The 20,712-nt window shown below is 43.7% G+C and overlaps 3 protein-coding genes and 1 long non-coding RNA gene across 7 annotated transcripts in view; 1 reads left to right on the forward strand and 3 right to left on the reverse strand.

The window, feature by feature from the left end:
* PRIM1 (DNA primase subunit 1) overlaps positions 1-20,712 on the reverse strand; it is a 111,457-nt gene that overhangs the window by 37,040 nt on the left and 53,705 nt on the right. The gene's annotated exons all lie outside the window — the stretch shown is intronic.
* Positions 1-20,712, forward strand: part of HSD17B6 (hydroxysteroid 17-beta dehydrogenase 6) — a gene marked incomplete at its 3' end in the record, with an annotated part of 129,238 nt that overhangs the window by 4,038 nt on the left and 104,488 nt on the right. The window contains exon 4 of the mRNA XM_081845062.1: positions 1,447-1,667. Coding sequence (XP_081701188.1) covers positions 1,447-1,667 — 221 coding nt within the window. Of the gene's footprint in view, positions 1-1,446 lie in introns of the transcript that reaches the window.
* LOC309332411 lies at positions 1,644-3,120 on the reverse strand. The gene is made up of 2 exons (XR_014152071.1): positions 2,156-3,120; positions 1,644-1,833 (listed from the first exon to the last, which is right to left on the reverse strand). It is a non-coding gene; the product is annotated as an uncharacterized lncRNA (long non-coding RNA).
* The window catches only part of LOC309332214 (retinol dehydrogenase 16-like), a 107,015-nt gene continuing 94,151 nt past the window's right edge, over positions 7,849-20,712 (reverse strand). The window contains exon 4 of the mRNA XM_081845219.1: positions 7,849-8,982. Coding sequence (XP_081701345.1) covers positions 8,765-8,982 — 218 coding nt within the window. The 3' untranslated portion in view covers positions 7,849-8,764. The remainder of the gene's footprint in view (positions 8,983-20,712) is intronic.

Raw genomic sequence — 20,712 nt, forward strand, 5'->3', positions numbered from 1 at the left:
CCTCTGCCAGCAGAGCCTCCCTGTCCATTTGAAGGATGGGAGGTTTGCCCTTAATATTGGGTTGCATCCACACCATACATTCAAAGTATGTTTATACCACTTTACAGTCATGGCTTCTCCCAAAGAATCCTGGGAATTGTAGTTTACCCCTCACAGAACTATAACTCCCAGCACCCTTAACAAACTACAGTTCCCATGATTTGGGGAGGGGAGCCATGATTGTTAAAGTGGTATACAGTGGTACCTCAGGTTACATACGCTTCAGGTTACAGACTCTGTTAACCCAGAAATATTGTTTCAGGTTAAGAACTTTGCTTCAGGATGAGAACAGAAATTGTGCTCCAGTGGCGCGGCAGCAGCAGGAGGCCCCATTAGCTAAAGTGGTGCTTCAGGTTAAGAACAGTTTCAGGTGAAGTACGGACCTCCGGAAGGAATTAAGTACTTAATCCGAGGTACCACTGTAAATGTGATTTACAGGTATGGTGTCCTTGGTGCTGGAGAATCATTTTGAAGCCATTTGGGGGCCTTCTGCCCTTTTCACAGTACAGTGGTACCTCACGTTAAGAACTTAATTCGTTCTGGAGGTCTGTTCTTAACCTGAAACTGTCCTTAACCTGAGGTACCACTTTAGCTAATAGGGCCTCCTGCTGCTGCTGTACCGCCACTGCGCAATTTCTGTTCTCATCCTGAAGCAAAGTTCTTAGCCCGAGGTACTATTTCTGGATTAGCAGAGTCAGTAACCTGAAGCGTCTGTAACCTGAGGTACCACTGTAGTCATCAGTCACAACTCAGGCACTCATTGGTTAAAACAGTAGAAGGTGGAAGCAAGCCCAATATCTCACAAAGGAATTTTGCTCTGTGTCATTTGTTCCAAAGGAGCTATAGACTTAATACGTCTTTTTAAAATGAAATCTCAGAGTCTACCCTGTGTTGGTTCTGGGCCCGTAGTACAGAGGTGCCCCTTGTACTTACCCCCTTTGGTGGCCCTGATTCCTTTTGATGAGTCAGAATTGTCTCCTAACATAGGAAGGGGGGGGGGGGAAGAGACCTGATTCTGCAACAGCCTCATCTGCTGATTTCTGCAGCTTGTCTCTATGATTTATGGTTAGCCCCCTAAGGGTTCTATCTTCCAATTTGAAAACAAACTCATTGGGAAAAAAGACCACCTGCCCTACTTGCTCCCTCAGACTTAGCAAACTCCCAACTGCTCAAACGTTTGTTGATTTCTTTAATGGAACAGGGAATGTACCTTTCCAAATTCAGAAAGTGCTCTTTGGGGGGGGGGGAGATGGTTGAGTGATTAGCACCAGTTCTTGTTGTTGATTTGAAAACTGTTCATATGCCACCCTGACTGTCGCACAGAGAACGGCTTCATATCCTGGTGTCTATTTGCAGTGTTTTGGACCACAAATCTTCTCCTCTAACTCCCTCTCTTTTTCTTCCCAGGGCGCCAGTTGCTCAAAGAAGCCCTCACAACTCGATGCAGCACTAACCTCTACCTGGTCACTGACTGCATGGAGCATGCCTTGACGTCCCGGCACCCTCGCACACGCTACTCTGGAGGCTGGGACTCCCAGTTCTTCTTCGTTCCTCTCTCTTACATGCCCACAGCGTTGGCAGACCTTGTGCTGACCTGGTCTTGGCCCAAACCTGCTCAGGCCGTGTGAAGACAGTGACGTGAAAATAGTGGCTAGGGAAAGAAAAAGGGGGATTGGGTAGCCAGATGCAAGAGAAGAGAGACGAGGCTCCTACGCTTTCAATCGTTGTGTACAAAAGGGAATTTCAGCATGTGTGGTTTGTGTTGGTAAGCTATACATGTTGCATGTCCCTCTTCTATGTACAGTGGTGCCCCACAAGACGAATGCCTCGCAAGACGAAAAACCCGCTAGACGCAAGGGTTTTCCGTTTTTCGAGGCGCTTCGCAAGACGAATTTCCCTATGGGCTTGCTTCGCAAGATGAAAACGTCTTGCGAGTCTTGCGAGTTTTTTCCCTCCTCCCCTTTTTCTAAGCCGCTAAGCCACTAATAGCCGCTAAGCCGCTAATAGTCGCTAAGCCGCTAATAGCGCTAATCCGCTAATAGGGGTGCTTCGCAAGACGAAAAAACCGCAAGACGAAGAGACTCGCGGAACGAATTAATTTCGTCTTGCGAGGCACCACTGTAACTATTCAAGGTTCAGGAGCCTTCTCTGCTTCTGCTGCTGGCCACAGGGCGCACAGGTTGCTACATCTCACACCTGCCTGAGATACTCACCTTTCTGAATTTTCTGATGGAGTTCTCCAAACCAATAACGTGTCTATAAGGGTCAGGAACAGAAACCAGTCAAATGAGGATGATCATTATTTGTTCATATCATTGTTGTTATCAAGTCACCGAATAATAGAACTGTAGACTTGGAAGGGATCCTGAGGCTCATCTAGTCCGACCCCCTGCAATGCAGAATCTCAACTAAAGTGTCCATGACAGATGGCCATCCAAACTCCACTTAAAACCCTCCAATGAAAGCGAGTCCACATCCCCCAGGGAAGCTTCTTAGACTGAATAAAGAAGAGGCATCCTCAAGTCTGCAAATGCCATGTAATCAATAACTTTTTTGGATCTGATGATTCCTTTACACTGTCATGAATGTACATCATGTAAGCTAGGTAACTTGTACTAAACAGCAGACAGCGAGGCAGTTCATGTGTCTGGTGGAAACCAAACTGCAGTAGAATGGAAGCAGCTTTCTGCCTCCCACTTAAAGAAATAAAAGACAGAGAGAAACCAAAACTGACAGGTCTGTTCACGCCTAGCTTTTAGCGCGCCACTTTGTTTTCCTTCTGAAAAGCTTTTTGCCTTACTAACTGGATATTGGGTAGAAATTCAAGAGGCACAACTCTGTCCCAGTCTGGAGGTGCATGGAGAAAAGGGCTGCCCCCAGTAATGTTCCGTCTGTTGCGTAAAAAACACATGGCTTCTCAAGCTGCAATTCATGCAAGAGGTGGTGTGGGAACCTCAGGTGTAACCCTCAACTTCTCGTTTGTTTGTTTGTTTTATTCTGTGGCAGCCAGTCCTGACCTCACTGTAGAGACTGTGGTGAGGGGGGAAATTGGAAGTTTCTGCTTCTTCCATTCATCCCATTCCTCACTGTCAGGAAACTGCCATCGGAGCCAGAGGGAGAGGGAGGGCTCCAGAGGGATTCCGGAGAGCGTACCGGGAGGGAGAGAAGCAGCCCATCTTCTGGGGAAGGAAATCAGCGTAACACTAGTGGAGAAGGGGGGCAGATGGGGGAATCGGCGAGGTGGCTCCATGACACCTCGCCGGAGACCAGCGGGGAGAGCACGGGTACTCCGCTGCCGACACCCTCCCTGCACAGAAGGCTTCCGCGCAGGGAGAGTAGGTGGAGACTAGGCGTCAAAGAGCTTCTTTGCTGGAAGAAGTTCAAGAAACGCCCACTGACGGATTCTGCCAGCGATTGAGACAGCCACGGGTGAGTGGCTGTCCGGACAGAAAGGGTTCACCCAGGTAACTCAGCCAAGCCTGGCGCCGATTTACACATGAGCAACCCCTAGAACCATTACACTCACACATAAAATTTGATCTAACTGTAATTAGTTCTTTGTTTTTAAAAAGCTTTCAAAATTTTCTAAAATACATTCAGGATATATTCATAATAGATCATATACTGTACTACATTTGCAAACAAATTGCTTCTCCAATAATTAATAAAAGTTCATTGCTGCACAGTGGTACCTCGGGTTAAGAACTTAATTCGTTCTGGAGGTCCATTCTTAACCTGAAACTGTTCTTAACCTGAAGCACCACTTTAGCTAATGGGGCCTCCCGCTGCCGCTGTGCCGCCGGCACATGATTTCTGTAACCTGAAGCGTCTGTAACCCGAGGTACCACTGTTTTGTTGCCTGACTCCTTTGGACCCTATGTCATGAGGTACTTTGGTAAAAGAAAAGAAAAGAAAAGAAAAGAAAAGAAAAGAAAGAGAAAAGAAAGAGAAGAGAAAAGAAGAAAAGAAAAGAAAAGAAAAGAAAAGCATAGGCCAATTTATTTTCCTATTCTGTGATAGTAGTCACATTTTCTAATATTTGATATCTAGTAAAGAGGCACCTGCAGTAATAATATAAGATAATTAGAAAATATCAAGTGTTATTAAGATATTTGTCATAGGCAACTCAGAAGTCCTAAACTGCACACATGAACACCCCAATAGATCTTACTCCCCGATTGGGTTTCTAGGGGAGCTCCAGAGCCCAGCGCAGATCAGACATGGATCTGTCTTTCTTCCCTGTTCTCTATCTACTGGCCAGGTATGGAGGGGGGTGGGCGGGCACATGACTTTCTGTATTTTTCACTCTATAGGACGCACCCAACCATAGGATGCCCCTTCCATTTTCCTACTGCTTGGCTTAAGGGGCACTGCGCAGCTCTCCCTCTCTACGCTCCGGAGGCTTCAGGCGGCTATCCTTGAAGCCTTCGGAGTGCAGCGCGAGTTCCCGCTGTGCTCCACAGGCTTCAGGTTCCTTTTGCTGAAGCCGGGAGAGCAAGACTCTCCTGGCTTCAGCGAAAGCAACGCGAAGCCTCCGAAGCACGAAGGGAGTGCTCCCTCTGCGCTTTGGAGGCTTCGCGTTGCTATCGCTGAAGCCAAGGAGCCTGCATTCGCTCCATTGGACGCACACACAGTTCCCCTTAATTTTTGGAGGGGGAAAAGTGCGTCCTATACAGTGAAAAATACGGTAGTTGTAGCTTTTGCAGGACCGCTCATTCTTTTGGGATGCTAATCATGGTGCTTAAGTGTCCAGCCATGGTCATTGTCTTGCAATTGCCTAGAAAAAGGGAATGGTTTGGAAAACTTGTCCTCATGCTTTCTACTCCCACTGATACAGAAGCCCAAGAACCGGAAGGGGCCCAGGGCATCATGCAGTCTGACCCCCTCAAACCTACATCAATGTTCACTGGATTGATTTCTGTTCTAGACATGGAGATGAATAAGTGAACAGCAGCAATTGCCACTCCCATTACCATTTTTGTCGGACTTCTCCAACATCCTTACTTGCAACAGGCTCTCCTAGTCGACTGTAGCATGAGGAACTTAGAGTAGCAAATCTCAGCAGCTGCTTTCTGACTCCAGCCTTGGCAACATTTCTTTTTACCCTTTACATCGCAGGACATCTCACATTTCTGAACTTCACAATGCAAGAGAGAATATATTTCAGAGCACCAGATGCTGGCAACAAATGAGAGAGCCTTCCTGCTCTGCTTTCTGACTCACTGATTTATTATAACAGCAAGTAGATAAAGAAGAGCAGTATAACCCTATAACATCTGCTCAGAGATAAGGAACCCTGCGATCAAATGTAGTGCAAACTCAGCATCAGCATCTACTTTTGAAGGCTTTTATTCCCCCCCCCCCGGCCCAAGGCAAAAATGTTTCTGAGCCTATAAGAGGTGCACATGAAGAAGAAATTCAACTAATGAATTACTAGCTTGACATAAAGTTCTTTTAAGCACAGTATAGAGGTTACTGGAGATTACTAACTGGTGCAATGAAAGTGACTGACCTGCAGTTGATTAGAGGAAGGGCTCCTAGCTTCAGCTGAGTGGCAGACAGAACGCAGGTGGCTTTTGCTTGTAAAATAATGCATCTGCCTGCTCCAACTTGTCCATAGAGTGCCTGCAGATGCCCACCTTTCACACCATTGGCTACAGTTAGTTTCTCACATCTGGCCTGGCCAATGGAGGAGGTGGAATGCAGTGGCGTAGCGTGGGTTGTCCGCACCCGGGGCAAGGCAAGTAATTTGCGCCCCCTAACCCTGGATTTGCGCCCCCTAGCCCTATCCCTAACCCTAACCCCCAAATGTTGCGCCCGGTGCGGCCGGCCCCCCCTGCACCCCCACGCTACACCACTGGTGGAATGTAAGAACCTTTCTAGGCTAACTGGGAAATCTGTTGGTAAAGGGAACACCCTCCTTCTGTAGATCTTCATGTGCCAAATCCAGCCATTTCCCCTCTGTTCCATCCATCCATAAGTTTCCTTCCTCTTTCTCTCTTTGTTTTTGTTTAGATAGTTTCTTTTCTTTTATTGTATTATGAAAAAGCTTGAATAAAGCATTAGAGCTTGAAGTCCTTTTCCTGCTGTCCAGCAGTTCTCCCATTCCTGACTGAGTGGCTCCAGGTGGAGGGATATAATTATTATGTGCACTGAATATTAGAGTCTGGGAACTGATGGGGATACAAGGTAATCTCCATACCTTTACCTTTAATCCCTCTTCTATATTTGCCACTAGACACTCCATTTATCACCAGATGTTGGGAGGAAATAGAATTTATCTTTTTGATTTTTATCATAGTAAGCTTCAACTCTCTGAATATTGTTGTGAGTTTGTGCTTCTGCTGCTGCTGGTGAGGCTGTACTCCTGAGTCCTTTCTAATTCCTGGATCCAGCAAGGATTCAATTGTTGGAATAGCTACGCTATGTGAGCCAATAAGTTAGTTAGTTAATGGCCCCTAAGTACGGGTCACTATGGTAACAAAGGATAGTGGCTTTGTGCCAGAGGACAAATGGATGGACCCCCCTCCCTCAGTGGGGGGTTAGGGAGAAGAGCAAGGACCAGAGGTGTGTGAGAGAGCTGGGCCAGAAGCAGGCAGAAGCCAGAGAGCAAGAGACTTCTCTTTGAATCCAACACTGTGGCTATGGTCAAAGCAAGGCCTTCTTGGGTGTTAATGCTGTGAGCCCCTCCATAGTAGACTCAGGTTGCATATATGTGTAAGCCATATATCATAGAGACACCACGGTCTCTACTGTGCCTCATTTCAAGGAAACCAAATCCTGGGTGAGCCCCTGGAGTCTCACACTGCTCAGAGTTTGGGGTGGAAGGCAACAATATCAGCTGATGAGACCAGGGATTGAATGGGCTAAATGTTAAGAAAATCAGGTACGTTTGTTAACTAACCAGAGGTGCAGGAGGGGGCTACTAAATCTTTTAAACCGTTTGATTCCATAATAAGAGGGCGCTTAGGTAATGGTGTGATTTCCACTATATATTCCCTCTTATTAAACCTCCAATTGTCTCCCCTCTCCTCACTGAAAACAGTCTGGGAGACTGTCTAGAAGACAGTCTGTGTCTGCCACCATCTGGGAGAATATCCTGAAGTTAGTGCAGCTACAATATTTAACCCTGGTGCGATTGGCCCAAATAATTAGATGCTCCCCCCTGTGCTGGAGGGGGTGTCTTGACAGGGGAACTTATTTCTACATGTGTTGGAACTGCATATTTGCCAATTAATTTTTATTTATTTTCAAATTTATAGCACATCAAAACCAAATTGAAATTAATTTAAAACATTTTTTTCAAAACTGGTTCCCCAGTCTCTCAGATATAGTCCAATTCTTCCCCTTTTACATATTGCTTATTTTACAAATTTATCTCCAATTAACATCTTCTTTTTTAGCAAATTCCTCATTCCTCAGCTGTCCCTTTACCAACTCCTTCAAATAGATAAACTTGCTTGACCACAAATTTGTACCTAAGTTCTGGAGATGAGTTTTACACACACAAAATCTGAGACTGTAGGAAGATGAGTTAACATCAGATGCCTAACTATGTTGGTTATCAATATTTGAAGATGGCAATACATCATTAGTGAACAAAACTGTTATATTTGCTGGTTGCAGCCAGACTGACCATCTGGTAGGAATGGAGAAATATGAGGCTTTCCCCTTAACATCTGGTTTAATAAATCCCTGCATATTGCAGTTTCAGGGGGGAAACAACTCATTTGATACATGTTTCTGTCGCACAGCGTAAATTAATAATGCAGAGTCTTCTTCAGTAAAGGAATAAAAGCTTTACTGAGTTAAAATAAACTTGTTTGCCAATAACACCATAGTGAACAGAAGATTCAACTAGCTTCAGAGCATACACAGAGTTTCCATTGAGCACAGGCTTTACAGAGCACAGGCTCCACCACACACACACACACACAGAGACACAGACACTATGTCACTGAGTCCTGCCTGCAAGCAGATACAATACTTATACAGAGAATGAATCATCCTCAAGATGAGTCACAGTGATTCAGCTTGCTAAATGATTCTGCAGCTTTACAACATTTCACAACATTTCTAGACTCCTTTACTGCTTCCTTTACTGCTTCTGCTCTCAAATACCTTTGTCACATGATTGTTTCATGATACATGCTAAACCAATGGATTACAGTGGTACCTCGGGTTACAGACGCTTCAGGTTACAGACGCTTCGGGTTACAGACTCTGCTAACCCGGAAATAGTACGTCCGGTTAAGAACTTCGCTTCAGGATGAGAACTGAAATCGTGCAGTGGCAGCGCAGTGGCAGCAGGAGGCCCCATTAGCTAAAGTGGTGCTTCGGGTTAAGAACAGTTTCAGGTTAAGAACGGACCTCCGGAACGAATTAAGTTCTTAACCAGAGATACCACTGTATGTCACTATATAGTGGATGTTTTTGATGTCTATAAAAAACACTGGAGCGATCCTACCACAATTTATTTTCTTTAATAAATGTGAATACTCATTCACTATAAATGTGAATACTCATTACTATTAGCCCTCTTTGCTTCCACGAAAATAAAATTCCAATTTTCTTGATCAATCTTGGGTTGAACCTTCCTATGTTTCAAAGTACTATCTAATTATGAATGGTGGATCTATAATAGTAAGTTGCCTCTTGGTTCTTTACTTTGTTGTATTGTATGTTTTGATTATTCTATAGTCGCTATTTTAAAACAACAACAACCCTATATTGCTTGAGCTGGTTTAGGCCAAATGTGGCTCATCACGAAGTCAGCGATGGACGTTGGAAAGTAAGAGACAGGAATGTACAAGAACTTTGCATCCCAGCCTGGAGAGTAGCGAGTGCGAGGGGAGCAGGATGTCAGGGCATGTTCTATGCAGTCGGTGACCAGGTGAAGGTTGTCGCTGCCAGCCTTTTGGAAATATTCACTTATTTTGCAACCTGTTTGTGAAGCAAAAGAAACATTATCCTTGCAATAGCCTAGGTGGCACCTAGAATCTTTTGGAAGCTGAAGGTGTAGATTAGCTACATAAAATGATGTACCAATGGTACCGTATTTTTCGCTTTATAGGACGCACCCGACCATAGGACTCACCTTGTTTTAGAGGGGGAGAACAAGAAATCCCCCCCCCTCTGCTCAGCACCCCTTCAGCGAAGCGGCAGGAGATATGGAGCCCCTTTCATTTCTCCTCCCGTGTGATGGCCTGGGAATCTGATTCAGAGGCTGAACCTGAGGAATCCCAGCCTGCACAGGAATCCCCGCCTCCAGGGCCGGCTGAGCCAGGGCAGGGGCTTGAACCTGAAGGGCCTTCACCTATGCTGGATCCTCAGGAGCAGACACCAGCTGAATCCGCTCTGGCTCTGGGGGTGATTGAGGACCCATTGCCTGCAGGTGCTCCTCTCCCAGCCCTGTCAGGGGAAGGTGAGGTTGCCTCTGGGTCCAGTAACCCTCCAGCCTTTCCTGAGCTGGAGAGGCTCAGGGCAGAGAGGCGGAGGGAACTAGGTTCTCGCAGGAGCAGTGCTCGCCTCCAGGCCAGGAGAGGCGAGTCACCTGTGGACTGGGGCCACCCTATGCCTCAGAAGAGATAAAGACCAGCCCGCCCAGTCCCAGGTTGCGGGAGCAACATCATTGGTTACCTATTCCACCCGGCACCCTGTCCTGCTTTCTGCCAAAGTTCCTGACCATGCCCGACTCCCTGCCTTGGACCCTGCTTCAGCCTCGGACCGGACACGGACCACGGCGCATGGTAACCCCCCCGGGACCAGCACATCCCGCTTCGCTGAAGGGGCGCTGCGTAGCTCTCCCTCTCTGCTGAAGCCAGGAGAGTCTTGCTCTCCCGGCTTCAGCAAAAGGAACCTGAAGCCTGTGGAGCACAGCGGGAACTCGCGCTGCACTCCGAAGGCTTCAGGTGGCTATCCCTGAAGCCTGGAGAGCGAGTGGGGTCGGTGCGCACTGACCCCTCTCGCTCTCCAGGCTTCAGCGAAAGCAATGCAAAGCCTCCGGAGCGCGGAGGGAGCGCTCTCTCTGCGCTTCAGAGGCTTCGCGTTGCTATCGCTGAAGCCAAGGAGCCTACATTCGCTCCAGGACACACAGACATATTTCCCCTTAATTTTTGGAGGGGAAAAAGTGCGTCCTATAGAGCGAAAAATACGATATTTAGACTGCAGAAAGGTGTTTGAAATGTTGAATGAATGAATTTATTAATACGGTCACAGACCAGCATCAACACACACAATATCGTAGATCATGAAAAAAAATAAATCAGAAAAATCAGAATACAAGGGATAATATGAATATAACAAAGCTTTAAAATAAAAAATTAAAATTAATTATTAGCGCGCCCCCTGTAATTAACATTTAGGGGTTTGGTCATTATGGGATGCCACTTGCTTCCTGCGATTGATTGCAGACGCACAAAATTTAGCTACATTTAATGTAATCTTGGGATTCTTGTCCTCTAGCAGTAGTTTTAAACTATGATATTCCGATTCTTTCCTGGACTTTTGCACAACAGGTGTAATAAAAGTCAGACGTATATCCTCATAAAGACGACAACGTAATAGTACATGTGAAGCAGTTTCAACTTCCAACGAGCCACAAGGGCAGACCCGTGCTGTATATGGTTTACCCTCAAATCTGCCCTGAAGTAAGGCAGAAGGGAGAACATTAAATCTAGCGAGGGTAAAAGACCGTCTGTATTTGGGTACCTGAAGACCTGACAGATAATTAGCTGGAGAGAAACCTCTCCCCTGGTCCCTTATTGCTGGGTGTTTGATCATTTCACTCATATGGCATTGTAATTCTACGTCCCAGATACGCTGGCGAATTGTAGTCCTAGCTTTCTCGAAGCCTGTCGCTATCAGGGTCTGCAGTGGGATCCCCAAGCCTTTAAGCTTTTCCAGCAGTGTAGCTTTCCATCTGGATTGGTAAGTATCTAATAGGGTTAAAGGTGCCAGCCCAACCGGGAAGAAAAGAAGCTTTAGCCAGTAATGGATCTTCAATATCCATATCCGGGTACTGATAGGAATTTGCCCAACCTCCAAACGAACCACTATGTTGGATACGCAAGAGGGGATCCCCAGCAGGCAGCGGAAAAACTTAGTTTGGAATGCCTCTAATAGAGTAAGGTTTTTAAAGCTGCAGATCTGGGATCCATATAACAGTTGTGATAGTATTTTGGCAGCAGAGACCTGGGAGGCTGCCGGAATGTGTTGGCCCCCTTTCCCATAAAAGAATCTTATTAACGCTTTGGTAGATCTTTCTGCATTTGCAGAAAAGCGCCAGGAGCCCCTTTCCTGGAAGGTTACACCCAGGTATTTAAAGGTTGCTACCTGTTCTATTGAGCGATTGTCTATTCTCCATTTGTGCCTCCTCCTTTTTTTGGAGAATACCATGACTTTGGTTTTGTTGTAGTTAATTATTAGTTGTTCGATGCTACAGTATTTGGTAAAAGATCTCAAAAGTTTTCTTAATCCAACACAAGAAAAAGAAATTAAAACTGTGTCATCCGCATATAAAAGGGCCGGGAGGGGCGTACCAGCCAGTTTGGGGGGATGGGCATTTTCTTTCTCCAGATTTCCTACTAGCGAATTGATATAGAAGTTAAATAAAGTAGGTGCAAGAACACACCCTTGCCTAACCCCCTGATGGATTTGGATTTCCTTGGATAGGTGGCCCTGTCTGTCACACCTTACCCGGATCCGTGTATTTTCATATAGACCGTGGTTAAGATACAGTAGGCGTTTGTTTATATTTGCAGCGCTTAGCTTTCCCCAAAGCCTGTCCCTCGGTATTAAATCAAAAGCAGATTTGAAATCTATAAAGGCCACATATAAGGAGCCTCCTTTTCTTGAATTATATTTCTCCGCAAGATGTTGGAGAACAAGGCCCTGGTCTAATGTTGACCGATTTGCCCTAAAACCCGCCTGTGCTTCTGAGAGAATGTGGTTTTGTTCCAACCAGTCCACTAATTTATCGCATAGGTGGGCAGCGTACAATTTGCTAATGATACTTAGGCTAATTGGCCTGTAATTAGCCGGATCTGATCGGCTCCCTTTCTTAAATAAAGGGATGATGATTGCTAATCCCCAGTCCTCAGGGATAGTGGCCAATTGGTCTATGCTGGTAAATAGGGCAGCTAGCACAGGGGCCCACCATTCAACATTCGCCTTAAGGAGTTCCGGTATAATGTTGTCTACACCGGGTGCTTTTCCAGGTTTAAGGGATTGGATGAGCCTATAGATCTCTTCAGTTGCTACTGGGGGCCATTCGGCGCCAATATCACTCGAAACTGGGGGCATGGCCTGCAGATGTTGATTTGATGTATATAAAGTTGAAAAGTAAGCCTCCCAAATCCCAACTGGTATGGTATAATCAATTTCAATCGGGGAATCTTGCCAACTTTTCGCAACTATTTTCCAAAAAGTGGCTGAGTCTTTCCTTCGAGTGGCCTCTAATAAACGTTGCCACTCCCCCCTTTGGGCCTGAAGCTTTTTCTTTTTAATCAGATCTTTATATTTACGTTTGGCTTCGAACCATTCCGCAGGCAGCAAGGGTAAGTTCGCTGATTTGTAATTCCTGTACTTATCCAACAAGGAACGCTTCGTAGCAATACATTCCTGATCAAACCAAGATTTAGATTTGTTGAGGAATAAAGATTGGCGCGATTTCTTTTTTTGAGTCAGGTGGGGTTGCAAAAATGAGATCAGATCCTGGAACAAGATTATTCTAAATTCAGAACATGATGAGTTTAAGAGATTATCTCATCTCAAGAGGAATATGTCCGAGTATAGCCTTTCAGATGTTTCGGCATTCAACTTTTCGGACCATCTAATACGTGAGTATCTCAACTCCATGTTGGGGGACCTAGGAGCTTCAAGTTTATCGTTACAAAATAAATCTTTTCTTGCATCCAATAGGAGGCAGAGCGGTAAGTGATCACTATCAACCCTCTCCTCCACTTTGCACTCAAGGGCTCTATTTAGGAGAAATGTTTGTTGGAAGTGTGAAAAATATGAAGACCCATTTTGTCATGCTTGGTGGACTTGTAAAAATGCCAAGAAATATTGGATTCAAATACATACATTGATGCAGAACATTTTTAAGTTTCACATTCAATTGATGTCGGAACTTTTCCAGCTAGGAATAATGGATAGACAATTAGAAAAAGACTGCAGAACAGACTTCCGGAGGCGGCGCCATCGGCAATGGCGGACTCCTTCTGAGTAAGAAGGGGAAGCTCCGCAGAAATCAGGTCTGCTCGCTACAGCGAAGCGGGGACCCTTCCAAAAACCACAGGCGGGTGAAGCCTGCGACCGTGGGACTCGGCGGGCACCTTTGCGCTCCACCCGTTTTGTGAAATGGCTCGGAAAAAAGCCCCGGAACAGGATGGGGCGTGTGACGCAGTGCTGAGAGGCAATCGCTACTTCTGCGGAGTGAAGCTGCACAGCTGATGCCGGAGAGCACTGACCTTTCTTCCTTTGAAAATTCAGATTTAAACTACAACCCGTGAGTAAGAACTTGATAAAAACGGGGAGGCCAAAGGATTTGTTTCCTTTGCTCAACACAAGAACTTGAATTTGGCTCTGAAGCGGGAAGACGCAAAAGGGAAGTCCGTCTTCCGATTTTGTAGATAAGATCAAAGCAAAGACTTTGGAAGCTAAGATCTTGAAAAGCAGAGATACAAGGGCTTAATTTCAACGTCTGCTGAAAGAACCCCCCTTAAAGGTGGGGGGAAGAAGGAATTTGTCATTTAAAGGAAAAAAGGGAGGAATTTAAGACCACTGCTCAATCCCTGCTAGCGGACTGCCAGAGACAGTAAGGAAAGCCCTGCACCGTTTATTGCTACATTACATGGTTACTCTGCTCTTGAATTGAAAACTTGGAGAGACTCTTTTTGTAACTGTTGCTTTTGACTGAGAATTTGGAGAGACTCCCTCTGTAACTGTTGCCTTTGACTGAAAGATACTATTGCATATAGAGGCAATCCATTTTAAAGTGAACATTGTTGCCAAGCTCCCCTAGAGGAGGACTGTGTTATAACTGGGGTTTTTCCACTGCAGCTGGCTAAGAAACTTTTCTCATAACAAAAATCTGACTGTGAGAGTGACCTTGAGGGAGATAAAGTAATGGATCAACTTCAACCTCAGGAAAAACCTCCAAGAGTAAAAACTAGACAGCAGCAGCGAAGACAATCAATTGTAGCCCCTTCAGTTACAGAAAAGGAAGAAACTGGGCAATCTGGGGCAAAAGGTGGGGGCTCTGATGAGACACTTAATGCATCATTAGACAAAATTTTTGGAGCTTTGGAAAAATTGTCAGCTAAGATTGATTTAAACGCCACAACTATCAGCTCAAATACACAGGCCATTGACAGGTTGCTGCAGGAATCTAAATTGACAAGAAGGATTGCAGAGGAAGCTAAAGAAAAGGCACTGGAAGTAGAGAGAAAGATTCAGCCAATTAATAGACAACTAGAAGACCACAAGACGCAATTGTCTTTATTTGAACTTAGAGATAAACAGGCCAACCTAAGAATTAGAGCGGTCCCAGAATTGGAAGAAGATAACTTGAGTGAATTTTTGACACAGGAATTTGAAGACTTCTGGGGCCTAGACCAAGATAAAGATTTTAAGATAGTGACGGCCTTTAGATTTGGCAATGGCGGTAAAGGAAAAAAGAACAAAGTAAGAGATTGTTTGATTACACTTAGATCTAAGGAAGAGAGAGATAAAATTCTGAGTTTGCACTACAAGAAATCACTGGAGATAGAGGACTCCAGGATTGAGATTTATAGAGATATCCCAAAACATCTTTTGGACCTTAGGGCCAAATACGCAGATTTGGTGTACTTGCTAAGAAGAAATAGCATCATTTTCAGGTGGGAGTTCCCCCAGGGTTTGTCTTTTACTTACAAAGGGCGAAAGGTGAGAATCCGATCAGAGGAGGATAAAGAGAGATTTCTGAAAGACCACGAGGAACATCTACGAAAAGAGTCAGAGGAAGGAGAACCGAAGATACCAAAGCCTGGGGCTTTGGACACAGTAAAGTTACCACTGGGTTTGGATAGCCTAGAGAAGGTGAGACCACCAACAGACCAAGAACAGTTACTGGGAGCAGTTGGAGGAACAGAATAATTATACAATGTCTCTGCAGGTACTAAGTTGGAACATTAGAGGGCTGAACTCTCCTGATAAGAGGAAGAAAATTTTTCATTTGTTAAAAAAGGAGAAATTGGACTTGATTTGTTTGCAAGAAACCCATGTGATCAGAACACATAGAAAAGTTTTAATTAATAAAAGATTAGGTCAAGAATTTATTTCATCTGACAAAGTTAAAAAGAGAGGAGTCGTGATTTATGCAAAAGAAAGCCTGTTACCTAAATTGGTTTTTAAAGATGACCAAGGAAGATTTGTGGCAATTGAGATACAATTTCAAGGAGAGAAGTTTTTGATTGTAGGGATATATGCACCAAATGAGGGGAAGTCAGAATTTTTTAAGAAACTGCATGAGACACTGTTGGACTTTATGGATTACAACATCATTATGCTCGGAGATATGAATGGAGTGGTTTCGACAAATATGGACAAATCAGAAAGACAAGTGGTAACGAAAGATGGAAGACTACCGAAACCTTTTTTTGAATTGACAGACAATATGGACTTGATTGACATTTGGAGAACCAAGAACCCTCTAGGCAGAGAGGGAACTTTCTTTTCTGAAGCCCAAAAGACCTGGACAAGAATTGACCAAATCTGGATTACCAGAGGATTGGCACCCAAGATTCGAAGGGTGGAAATCTGCCCAAAAACTTGCTCCGACCACAACCCTGTGAAAATGGAAATGAAAGTAACATTGACTGGTTCCTTTAGATGGAGGATGAATGACACCTTGTTTAGAGATCAGGAAATTATTAAGAAGGCCCAAAAAATTATGAGAGACTATTTTGAGATAAATTTGAAGACTTCTGTGGAAAAAAGAGTAATTTGGGATGCTAGCAAAGCCGTAATGAGAGGATTTTTGATTCAGCAAAATGCAATAAAAAAGAGAACTCAAGAGGAGAAAAAAGAAAAGATCCTGGGGAAAATAAGAGAAGGAGAGAGGAAACTTAGATCCAAACCAAAGTCACAAGAGATCTTAAGAGAAATCAAGTTACATCAAGTACAATATATGAAAATGATAAACCAAGAGATAGAATGGAAAATTAAACAGATGAGACAAAAGACCTTTGATTCAGCGAATAAATGCGGGAAGTTGCTAGCGTGGCAGTTGAAGAAGAGACAAAAATTAAACACTGTTACTAATCTTGAAGTTGATGGAAAGAGCATACAGAATCCACAGGAGATAAGAGATTGTTTTCAGAGATACTTTAAACAACTTTATACACAAAGGCCTCAGAATGAGACTGAAATTGACCAATTTTTGAAAGTCAATGGACTGCAAAAAATCTCTCAAGAAAATAAATTGTTTTTGAATTACAAAATAACAGAACAAGAGGTTGAAGGTGCCATTCAGAACATGCAATTGGGCAAGTCACCAGGACCTGATGGACTAACCTCCAAATATTATAGAACTTTGAAAGACTATTTAATTCAACCACTAAGGGAGGTTTGCAATGAAATTATGGAGGGGAAAAAAGCGCCAGAGTCGTGGCAAGAAGCATATATCATGCTTATACCAAAAAATGAGACTGAGAAGAAAACAACTTAAGAACTACCGTCCCATATCCCTTTTAAATGTGGATTACAAAATTTTTGCAGATATTTTGGCCAAGAGATTGAAAAAAGTAATAGCTGAAATGATACATAAAGATCAGGCTGGCTTTCTCCCTGGTAGACATTTATCTGATAATATGAGGAATATAATCAATATTCTAGAAAAGTTACAAGCGAATATCAATACAGAAGCAGTTTTGATATTTGTAGATGTGGAGAAAGCCTTTGACAACATCTCTTGGAGTTTTATGAAGAAAAATCTTCAGGGGATGGGGGTAGGGCAAAACTTTGAAAATGGTATAGGTGCGATTTATTCTGAGCAAAAGGCTAAACTGATAATTAATAACGTGGTGAGAGAAGAGTTTAGGATTGAGAAAGGGACACGACAAGGCTGCCCAATTTCCCCATTACTTTTTATTTCAGTCCTGGAAGTTTTGCTTAATATGATAAGAAGGGACCGCTTGATAAAGGGCATTCAGGTCGGAGTTAAACATTACAAACTTAAAGCCTTTGCAGATGACCTCGTTTTGACATTACAGGAGCCAATAGCTAGTACTAAGAGAGCATTAGAACTAATCCAGGACTTTGGTCAAGTGGCAGGATTTAAGTTAAACAAGACAAAAACTAAGGCTTTGGAAAAAAATCTGACCCCGGTCGAAAGAGAAAGGTTACAGAAGGAGACAGATTTAACATTGGTAAAGAAGGTAAAATACCTGGGGGTGAATATGACTTCTAAGAATGTTAATTTATTTAAAGACAATTATGAAAAATGCTGGTCAGAAGTGAAAAAAGATTTGAAAATTTGGACAAACTTGAAGCTTTCCTTGCTAGGCCGAATTGCTGTTATTAAGATGAATGTACTGCCGAGAATCCTGTTTTTGTTTCAATCGTTGCAAATTATTGATAAGATGGATTGTTTTAAGAGGTGGCAAAGAGATATCTCCAGATTTGTCTGGCAGGGCAAAAAGCCCAGAATAAAATTTAAGATACTTACGGATACTAAAGATAGAGGGGGATTTGCCCTGCCAGACTTGAAACTTTATTATGAATCAGCAGCCTTTTGCTGGTTGATGGAATGGCTACTTCTCGAAAACACAGACATCTTAGATCTTGAAGGTTATGATAATGCATTTGGATGGCATGCATATTTGTGGTATGGCAAGGTTAAAGTACATAAGGCTTTTAAAAACCATATTGTCAGGAAAGCATTGTTCAATGTATGGTCGAGATATAAAGATTTTTTGGAAAGTAAAACCCCAAGGTGGCTCTCACCTATGGAAGCGAAAGCTTTGAAAAAACTTAACATGGAAACTAAATGGCCAAAGTATTGAGAAATTTTGGAAGAGGAAGGTGATAAATTGAAATTGCAGAGTTATGAGAAGCTCAAAGATAAGGTGCGAGACTGGCTACATTATTTTCAAATAAGAGAGGTTTATAACCAAGATAAGAAAGTGGGCTTCCAGGTGGAAAAATCAAAGTTAGAGACAGAATTGTTAGAACCCAATGCTAAGATATTGTCAAGAATGTATAATTTGCTGTTGAAATGGAATACTGAGGAAGAAACGGTAAAATCTGCAATGATAAAATGGGCACAAGATATAGGATATAACATTATGAAAATGATGTATAGGTGGTACATGACCCCAGTCAAGCTTGCAAAAATCTATCATCTGCCCGACAATAAATGTTGGAAATGTAAAGAAACTGAAGGTACATTCTTTCACCTCTGGTGGACGTGCCCAAGGATTAAGGCCTTCTGGGAGATGATATATAATGAACTAAAAAAGGTACTTAAGTACACCTTCCCTAAGAAACCAGAGGCCTTTCTCCTGGGCATAGTCGGCCAATTGGTGTTAAAGAAGGATAGAACTTTCTTTATGTATGCAACAGCAGCAGCAGCAAGAATCCTCATAGCAAAGCATTGGAAGACACAAGATGTACCCACTCTGGAAGAATGGCAGATGCAAGTAATGGAGTATATGGAGATGGCGGAAATGACTGGCAGAATCCGAGACCAGGGAGAAGAGTCGGTGGAAGAAGACTGGAAGAAATTTAAAATTTATTTACAGAAACATTGCAAAATTTTTGAATGTGAATGATGTTGGAATGAAACGAAGTGGTTCTAGCAATATGATTAGAAGTTACAATATGTGAGGAAAAATGACTAAGGGTAAAATAAGAGGGTATGAATTTGCTGAACAAATTTGTAAATGGAATACAAAAAAGGGAGGTGTGAGGAAGTCATGAAAATAAGTTAATGAATGGCACGATATCTGAAAGAGTGATTTTTTTTTTAAATTTTGGTTTTTGTCTTTTTGTCTGTTTGTGTGTTTTTATTTTTTAAACTTTTTCTTGTAAAAACTTAATAAATATTATTAAAAAGAAAAAAGAAAAAGACTGCAGAACATTATTTCAATACATGATCACAGTGGCAATACTCTTCTATGCTCAAAGATCGAAAGATTCATCATTATCTACCATGAGGGAATGGGTGTAAAAAATATTGGATTTAGCTGAGATGGTAAAGTTGATGTGTTTAATAAGAGAATAATCATTGTCACTATTTATTAAAGATTGGAAACTCCTTATACACTTTTTTGCATGAAAAAGAAAATGAACTTATGATATCTGGGTTTGAGGACTAATGGAAATATTGGTTTATAGAAAGTGGAATCATTGGGTGTCATCTTGGAGTGGATGTTTTGAATAATCTTCTATATATAGCTGACAGACAAAGAATTCAGAAGTTCTCTTTTTTCTTTTTCTTCCTTTTTTCTTTTTCTTTTTCTTCCTTTTGATTTGTGTTTCTAATTTAGATTAATTTTTGCCATTGATAACAAGATATTTGATATTAACTGTCAGGGAACTGCCATCGGAGAGACAGGTGGTGGACAGGCTCCAGGAGAATAGGAGAGAATCTGCAGCAGAAGAGGGAACCAGCAGGGGGAGTGCAGGAGTCACAGCGGAGGGGAGGCTCTGGGATGCTTCCAGTGAGAGTAGTGGAGAGGTAACGGGACCCCCGTTGGGAACGCCCACCCTTCGCCGGAAACTGTCACGCAGAGAGTCACGAAAGCGCATGTCTGTCAAACAGCTTTTATGTTGGCGTAGATTCCGTAGACGCCCACTGTCAGATTCTACCAGCGACTGACGGAGTCATGCTTTGGGGGCTCCGTTAGTGCATCGGTTTGGATGACCAGCCAAACCCCAGAGGGATCAAGCTTTTACGCACAAGCAGCTCATTATCCCATCACAGCAATCTGACAGTCTTTGAAAGCAGCTTGTGCAAGCAGAAGGCATCATGAGCGAACCAGCCGGAACCGGGGGAGCAGGAGCCGGGGCAGATCCAAGCCTGGAACAAAGGTACAGGGCGTTGGAGGTCCAGCTGGCACTGCAAACGGCGAGGCTCGAGGAGAGGAGGGCTCAAGATGCAGATAAGGGGAAGACCACCCCACTTGCCAGACGGGTGCCTGGACTGGTGCAGAAATTTGGGGGGGATCCCCGGAACTATCAAGCCTTTAGGACAGAGATGCAATATGCTCTCAATCTGCTGTTTGATGACTTCCCCGACGAGAACTCTAGAGTGGCGTACGTGATTGGCCATCTAGAGGGAGGGGCGAGGGACTGGGTTCGGCCCCTGATGGCAGCCAATAATGAAATCTTAAAGGACACAATGAAGTTTTTCCGCGCCATGGACTTGATGTTTTCCAGCGAGATCGAGCAGGGAGTGGTGCGCAGGCAGTTAATGGCGTGTAAACAGGGGAGCCGATCTGTACGTGAGTACTGGACTGAGTTCACCATGCTGATTCATAGACTTGGGTGGGACCTTGCTAGTGAACCTATTCAAATGCTGTTTGAAGAAGGTCTCTCTCCGGCAGTGAAAGATGAACTTTCCCGGGCGCCTAGGGCGGAGTCTATGGATCAGCTGACTAAATCAGCGCTGTCCATTGGGGCACGCCA

The sequence above is a fragment of the Podarcis erhardii genome, assembly GCF_964252035.2.
Source record: "Podarcis erhardii genome assembly, chromosome: 2".
NCBI classification, from domain to species: domain Eukaryota; kingdom Metazoa; phylum Chordata; class Lepidosauria; order Squamata; family Lacertidae; genus Podarcis; species Podarcis erhardii.